Source organism: Lonchura striata, chromosome 10 (genome assembly GCF_046129695.1).
Source record: "Lonchura striata isolate bLonStr1 chromosome 10, bLonStr1.mat, whole genome shotgun sequence".
In the NCBI taxonomy this organism is placed as follows: Eukaryota; Metazoa; Chordata; class Aves; order Passeriformes; family Estrildidae; genus Lonchura; species Lonchura striata.
Window position 1 is genome coordinate 2,276,125 of NC_134612.1, and position 8,427 is coordinate 2,284,551.

At 37.5% G+C, this 8,427-nt stretch overlaps 1 protein-coding gene across 2 annotated transcripts in view; it reads left to right on the forward strand.

Annotated features, from left to right (window-relative positions):
• CAB39 (calcium binding protein 39) overlaps nt 1-7,444 on the forward strand; it is a 41,283-nt gene extending 33,839 nt beyond the window's left edge. For both annotated transcript variants that reach the window (XM_021555764.2, XM_021555765.2), the window contains exons 5-9: nt 613-781; nt 1,501-1,560; nt 2,955-3,020; nt 3,862-4,005; nt 4,845-7,444. In XM_021555764.2, the coding sequence (XP_021411439.1) occupies nt 613-781; nt 1,501-1,560; nt 2,955-3,020; nt 3,862-4,005; nt 4,845-5,033 (628 nt within the window). In that variant the 3' untranslated portion in view covers nt 5,034-7,444. The remainder of the gene's footprint in view (nt 1-612; nt 782-1,500; nt 1,561-2,954; nt 3,021-3,861; nt 4,006-4,844) is intronic.
• The last annotated feature ends 983 nt before the right edge of the window (nt 7,445-8,427 follow it).

Sequence of the window (8,427 nt, forward strand, 5' to 3'; positions counted from 1 at the left end):
TATGCACAATCATACTTTTCTCCTGAAATTTTGGGGGATTTCAATTAGCTTCCACTAGTTTAGGAGGGAGGACTCTGGAGGTGTGAGGTAGGGAGGCATGTGAGAGGCTGTGACTGCTCTGGAAGCTGGAACCCCCATGATGTGCAGAGCAGCTGGTGATGCTGACAGTGGTTTAATAGAGGAGGAGATCTGAATTTATGTCCACTATTGTTAAGCCCTCATGCTCACATAGAAGGTTTTATGTAAATTGCTGTCATGTTTAAGCGAGCAGCTTTCAAGGCAAATCATTTACTGCTTTTCTAGATGTCTGCAATCCCACCAGTATGGAACAAGAAAACTGATGTTGAGAGCAAAGAAAGTATTTTTATTTAGTCTTGTTTTCCAGTTTGTGAAAATCCTTTGAATTGGCTAAAATTGTAACTCTCAGCTATTTAAGCAGTGTCTAGTAGCAATATTTAAAAATGGAGTTTAAAGCAGGAGTATGTACCTCTAATTTTAATGGGTTTGTTTACTTGGTAATACTGAACACTGTAATTAGCAAGGTGGTGCTGCAGTGCTATCTTGTGAAAGTTTATAAATTCATAAAGAATCTTTGTTGGGTTTTGTGAATAGGTACGAATCTCCAGAAATTGCTCTAAATTGTGGGATAATGCTTAGAGAATGCATCCGGCATGAACCACTAGCTAAAATCATCTTGTGGTCAGAGCAGTTCTACGACTTCTTCAGATACGTGGAAATGTCAACGTTTGACATCGCGTCCGATGCGTTCGCCACCTTCAAGGTAACTCCTCACACCTTGGCATGGGGGCTTCTGTGCTTCTGTGCCTCGTGAGCCCACTGCTGCCTGTGATGTTCCTGGCAAAACAAGCCTTGGGAAAGGGGAAGAAAATAGGTGTGATGCAGATGGGTAAGCTGGACACTGTTCTTCCTTATTTCTCAGAATGCAGCCACACCTGTAAATACATACAGTACATGTGCCCCCCAAAATCTTGTTCTGGAGAGTAAGCTGTATCATGCGTTACCTGAATGCAGATGTACTCCCAAGCCAGGGGCCTTAAATCTGTGTCTTCAACTCCTCCTGTGCTCCTCCTGAGGATCTCTGATGCTGTTGCTTTGTCTGGGGACATCTTCTGTCACCCACTTTTTGTGTCCCTAAAACAATCAGTTATGGGGACAACAAGCATAATAGTAATCAATATTAAATGGCAGGTCTTAACCTCAGTTGTGTGTAGTTGTGTGCAGAGTATAGCCTTGATCTATAACTAGCACTCTTCATTAATAATTTCACAGACTGTTTCTCTGTGAATTAAAGTAACTCATCATAGATCTTTCCTAAGTGATGCCAAGATCCTGAGCAGTGTCCAGGTAATTACGTTCCTGTCCTAAAATAGTGTGTTTAATGAAATGGCAGAATTCTGGATAAATGTCTTACGTGTGTGAGAATGTCTTTGCACTGTTAAGTATTTATAGTGACAGTACTGGGTTTGTGCTTTCTTACAGGATTTGCTTACAAGACACAAGTTGTTAAGTGCAGAATTTTTGGAACAGCATTACGATAGGGTGAGCAGACAACTTTTCATATTTAGAGCTCTCTGGTGTATCTTATTTGAAGAAAATGGTTTAATTCCTTGTTTAGCTCTGGTTTTGGGGATTTCCACACAATATTCAATCAACTGAACTTAGGGTTCAGTTTCCCCCTGTAAAGCCAAAACAAATAATGTTAGAAAGTTTAATTTATCCTGACATTTCAGCTACAGGAGTTCAATCCTTTTGCCTTTCAACAGATTATTCAGAACCAGTTCCACAAAGATACTTAAGTGTTTAAATCTTACTCTGATTAAAACTCCCAGACTTCACAAGCAATTAAAAAAAACAAAACAAAAAACAAACCAAACCAACAAACTTGGAATCACATTGATTAAAGGTTTGTCTCCAGGCATGTTCACTAAATCACAAATATCTCCTCTGAGTGACTCAGCTTTAAACAGGAGACAAAAATTATTATTCCCTTTTTGACTACTTGCTTTAGCCCTGAAATCGCTACTGAATAATGCTTTAGGCACTGTTTGGGAACCAGTTAAGGGGCTCTGAGAAATTAGATCTGCAGAGTTGATAATCAGCTGACCTCTTCATCTACTTGGAAGCAAAGTTCTTCTTGCTGTGAAATCATATCTGGAACTTTAAGAGATTTTAATCAATGCATTTCTAAAAAAAGTCACAATGAAATTGTATTTAACAGTGTTACAGCTATGAAACTTAGACTACTCATGAATAGTAAAACTTGACAATATTAAAAAAACTTAAGTGTGCAAGGTAAATGTTTACTTTAGTCCTGCCTGGCTCTGATGTCCTCACGTTTGGCACACTGAATGGCAACTCCAGTTGGTCACTTGGGCATTTGTAAAAAACCCTGCACAAACTGAAAAATCAGTTTTCTCTGGTGTGTGCAAGGCATCAGTCCATACTGAATGTGGTCCTGTGGGACCAGGCCTGGCTTCTCCTCCAGAGGGAGCTCATGCCCTGCTTTCCAGGATGTCCCTGGGAGCTGGGAGCTGGGAGCTGTCACCTCCCCCCTGGTCCCTACCCCTGCCATGGGCACCCGCAGCAGATTGCTCACAGCTCCATCCAGCCTGCGGGGACACTGCAGGGGTGGGACAGCCTATTTCTGTAAGTAATAATGAGGAAACTCCTTCCACTGCCCTGTAATCTGAACATTAAAGTCTCTTGAAAGGGCAAATACATTTTTTTTTAAAGGGTATTCAATGTTTAACTTTGTATACATTTTAAAAGCATAAGAAGTGACAACGTAGTGACTTACAGGAGCCTACTGAGATTTCAGACTCTGGTTGGTTCTGTTAGGGATTTGCATCTTCTCCACTTTGCTGCAGTTATTTGTAAGAAGATGCCTATGACACTTGAAAACATCCTAACCCTTCCCTTTATTCTGTGTTCAGTTCTTCAGTGAATATGAAAAGTTACTTCATTCAGAAAATTATGTGACAAAGAGACAGTCACTTAAGGTAAGGAAATTTTATTTTCTTCTTAAATGCAAAGAGATTCCCTTTATTTTCAAGGTGATTTAATTTTATTTGAAATGGCTTCTGTAACAGAATACTATTTATTTTGAATACTATTTATTTTGAATACTATTTATTTTAAGTCTTGGATCAGCTAATTCTTTTAGTCCAGTTCTTACATATTTTAGTGTCCAGCACAGACCAATGTAATTTTTCTGCCTAAGAAGAAATGGCTCTCAAATTTCTTTATTTTTGTTGAATTTTTTTTCTTTCAACAAGTCTGGTTACATATAAATAATTTAACAAAGATTCACATGATGTGCCTAAAGCAATACTGATCATATATTCAAGTAGGTAAGAAATAGTGAACATAAATGTAATACAGAGTTTGCAGCAAAGGTTATTCTTGTGAGCAAAATCCTTTTAAACCCTTTGGGTAGCAAAAAAACAGTCAATATTTTATTTGATGTATTAACCTGTTTAATGGATTTTTGGGTCTTTTTAAAAGGCATTCTTTCTATGCTGAACAGCTTCTATATAAGTGAAAAAAATAATGAAGTCATGGGGAAAAAATTGAAGACTTCTCTTTCCAGTTCATAACAAGGGGGAACAAGTTTGATTTTTCACTTTCTGAGGAAAAGGAGAAACAGTGTTGTTAAAATAAGGGGAAAATGCACCTGCACATTGAAATTTTAGGGCACTTAGTTCTGTTGCTACTTTATTTCCTGACCACTGGTGCTGCATTTACAGAGCACTACACCACTTCAGGGGTCTGAAAGCATTTATATACAAGTTGATTCTTATGTTAGTAATTCTTTCACTTTTCATTCTTTTCTGCCTTCAGCTTCTTGGTGAATTGTTACTGGACAGACACAACTTCACAATTATGACAAAGTACATCAGTAAACCTGAAAATCTCAAACTAATGATGAACCTTCTACGAGACAAGAGTCGTAACATTCAGTTTGAGGCCTTCCATGTGTTCAAGGTATGTTACAACACCCTACAATGAAACAGAAGGAATCTGGCCAGAAGTTGTTTAATTGAGTAAACTGCTTAGCTGAGCCTAAATGGAGCTTACCTTAATCTCTGCTGAGTGATTAAATAAAGGGAGCACTGATGTTTTCTTGATTGGGATCCATCTTTACAAATAGATATCTTGATTATCTTTTGAAAACCATTTAGAAACCATTTAGGGACTTCCATGTGATTGTCAGAGTAACGTCTCTCAAAAACTTTTGGAATCGAATGCATTAAGATAAGGAGGAATGCATGGTTTCATACAAAATAATGGAGTTCAAAAGTGGTTTTATCACACTGCACGATTTCTGAAAGGCAGTAGTGTTTCAGTCAGGTCACCTGAATTGTAATTTGAACATTATGACAGATGGCTTCTGACTTTGCAGGAGACAGGCAGCTGAGAGTTATAACTTGAGGTCTAAAACGTTGCAGTGAAGTGTGAGATTCCCATCAGATGCTGCATCGATATGAAACCATGCATTTGCCATAGAATTTAACCATAAAGTGTCTTCAGTGGTTTCTGCAGAGGCTGTTTTGTCTGGTCCCCTCCCACAGACTAATTTACTTTGGTACTGATATTCAGCTTATGCCCTGATTTAAAAAAAAAAGTAATTTTATTAAAAAACTTGCATTTACCCCATTATTTTTTTGGTGGGGTACTGGAATAATTAAAACCTAGTTTTAACTTATCATCATCAATTTATCATCATCCTCATTTATCATCACAATGATAATTTGTTATGTAATTCCTTTAACTTAACCTTTTGTTTCTCGCTGTTGTGCTCAATGTCATTTATTTTCTTGCAGGTGTTTGTAGCCAATCCTAACAAGACACAGCCTATATTAGACATCCTTCTAAAGAACCAGACCAAACTTATTGAGTTCCTCAGCAAGTTTCAGAATGACAGGACCGAGGATGAACAATTTAATGATGAGAAGACCTATTTAGTTAAACAGATCAGGGATTTGAAGAGACCAGCGCAGCAAGAAGCTTAAACTCCAATAAACCTTTAAAATATTAAACCCAAATTCAGCATTTGCTGTTAGATATTCAGCATCAGGCACTCTTATCGATTCATGAGGAACATTACTGCTAATCTGCTGTTCAGTGAACGGTTTTTGTTTTTCTCTTTTCATTTTTAGTCCAAGTTGAGAAACATAGCTGCTGCTTTCTTGCACAATGTGGACTTTCTTGATATTTGTGTCATTTCAGAATTCAAAGACACTGCTTGTTTTAGGAGTCCTGAAAAGAAAGATTCTAGGTTCGTGAAAGCAAACATATAGATACTAGTTTGGTCTAGGAGAGAAGGTATTCATGTAGTTAAGTAACAGGTTGCATGCTTGCAAATCTGAATAAATCTGTATGTTTGCACTTACCTTGTTTGAGATAATGAGCACAATGTGACCTGTGCATACCTGGCACCATAGTATAAGATTATATGCCTTGATTTAAAAAAAAATGTGCAGTGCTTTATTTGTAATCAAAGGGGAAATGTATCTAAGATGTGAGCTTATTGGGATAAACAGTTGTCTTGCGAATAAACTGATATTGAAACTTAGCAACTTTTAAAAAGTGAAATCTCAAGGTTCATAAGGAAAATGTATATATGCCTTTCACTGCTTTATAGAATTTTTTTTTGACATGATTTGATTTTTCTGAGACTTGACTTGTAAACTTGGAAATATGTTCTAAGGGTTTTTGTTAATTTTACTTTAAAGGTATTTCAGACAGTAGACCTAGCAGTGACATTTTGCATTTCATTTCAACAGTGCTTGCTGGTTTCTTTTGTATATAATTCCTAGGCTGCTCATTTCTTTAAAATATGATTTAATTTGTACAGCAGAGGAATGTTATTGTATTAGTCTGTAACTATTACCTAATATTGAGTTTTGCAAAATGAATGCTCATATGTAATTGAATACTTCAGGTCACATAGAAATGCTGATTTAACAATCTTAAGTACTGCAGCATTTAAAAGGAAACAAAAACCCAAACCCAAACAAATTCTTTGTATTCATGTATCTAATGGGGTGCCATCAATTAGGGTAGGCTGAAACAGAACTGGAACCCTTTCTACTACATTCTTACCAGATAATATTGGCCTTATTTAATTACACTAGCATTGTGCTCACCAGCTCTGCAAATGGCAAGGATTATGCTAAATTAATATTGATTCCTCTGACTTCTGGGGAGCCTGCAGTGCGTCATTTCTTACAGTAAATAACTCAGTACAATAGTTGTGTAAATGATTTCATTCCCTCCAACCTCAAGAAGCAATTTCATAGGTGTCCTAGGATAACAAAATGATCTAATTTTTTCTTGATTTTGTTCTTTAATGCTGCAAACTATCAGTATTTATATAAACAGAAAACCCAACTGATTTTGCACCATGTTTTTGTTACTGTGACCATACAAAAGGAGTCTACTAAATATAGCTAAATGATGTTATTAAAATTGTATCTATCCATCATATAGTAACGCTGAGATCACAACAAAACAAAAACTTGTGGATTGGGGTCTGAAAGTTCCAGTTCTGCACGACTGAATGATTGCAAATGCTACAGAAATGTTTCTTGCTTCCTGTCCTCTTCCCATTTGAAATACTTCACAATCAGTTACTTTTGAGCTGATTTGAAAGCCTTCACAAGGGAACTCCCAGAACTCTGGAAAATTTAATGTTTTCACTCAGTTGTTTAAAACTGCTCTTAACATTAAAATTGGTCTTTTAAAGGTTCTTCATGTGCCCCTTGCAAACAGAATCATTTTGCTTACAGGAAAAGGCAATTTCCCAGAGATGCCAGGCAGAGCTGGCATGAGGTGGTGTTGTAGCTCAGTACTAACTGTCTGTTATATTTTGGTTTATCATAGCTGAGTGGAGGAAATATTATTTGCCAAGTTACTCACCATAACATGTAAGGCTTCCTCTTTAGAAAGATGTAGATGTGCTAAAGATTTCTCTGTGTAAAGAAGTGGAAACATTTGGACTGGGATAGAGGTTTCTCTATATTAAGCCTTGGAATCAATGGCTATGGTGACTTTTTTAATATGTGGAAACATTTGAATGTTGGCTTTTGAAAAGAAGTTGTATTTAAATTAAAGCTCCTTTGATGTGCTGTCCATATTAAAAACTTGTTCTGGAAGTGGTTTCTTATCTGCTTGAAGGCTTAAGGGTATTACTAAAACATATTTAAATGCAAACATTTTGGTTTTGGGTTTGGTTTTTTTTTTGTTGTTGTTTTATTTTTGTTTTGGTTTTTTGGTTTTTTTAAAATAATAAGAGATGTATACAATTGTAATTCTATTTCCGTGGTAGCATTTCATTTCTCCTGAGGGAAAATGTTTCGTACCCAAAAAATCTGGCTGGCCCCATAATTTAAATTAAAATAAAATTTTGAAGAAAAATGTGCGTTCTTTACTGTATTACTGAAGAGGATCAATTTCTTGTGGATATATCAGGTCTCCCTTATTGCCTTAGAGTGGCTCAGCTTTCTTGCTTTTAAATACGAAATCATTTTAAGTCATGAAAAACTCTGGCTCACTTAAACATTTTTAAAGAATTAAGACAAAGTGCTGTATTAAAGATGCTATCAATTTTAATTCATTGTTGGTAGCCTCGCTTGCCTTGTATTATTATTATTATTATTGCTGATTCTGTTTCTTTTTGACAAGGGCAAAGAGGAGATGCTATTTCCTGCGTTGTGGCAGGACCTGATAGGTTGGTTTATAAATTTTGGCCCTTCACTTTTCTCTGATTTTCAGGAGCTGAGTCTGTAATTGGTCACTGGGGTCTCCTCGCTGCTCTGAAGCTGCTGTCACAGGTAATGTGTTTGCCCCAGCTAGTGCAGTGTGGCAAACATCACTTTTGTGTTTTAAACAACATTCAGGAGCTTTTGGTACAGGTTCTGCAGATGATTTTGTTCAGCAACATTACTGAACAAAAAGTTGCCCTTCAGAAACATACTTACTTTGCAGACAGAAATATTTGGTCTTTGGTAGCCCCCACTAAAGACTACACCTGCTTGAGCCTCTGTAGAAAATGTTGGCATTGCTCTTCCTCACAGACAGGAAGATCCCAGGCTGCAGGGGGAAGGAGTAATTAGTATGGGTAGTCGGGCAAATGGCAAATTTTAATTGAGGGAACAAGTCGGGCACTTGATGAGGTGTTTGAAATGGCCCTGGTGGGAGGAAGCACATGCAGTGCAAGGAGGTGTTGCTCTGACGTGTTCAAATTTGCTTTCCCCACAGAGGTGATGAGCAGGAGCTGCCCTCTGAGCTGGCACCTCCAGGACCCCGAGCAGGAGCTGTCCTTGGAGCCCTGGGATCACCCTGGGACAAAGCTGCTGTCAGTAAGTCACCCTCTGTTCATGGCTTGCCAGGTCATTCCCTGCA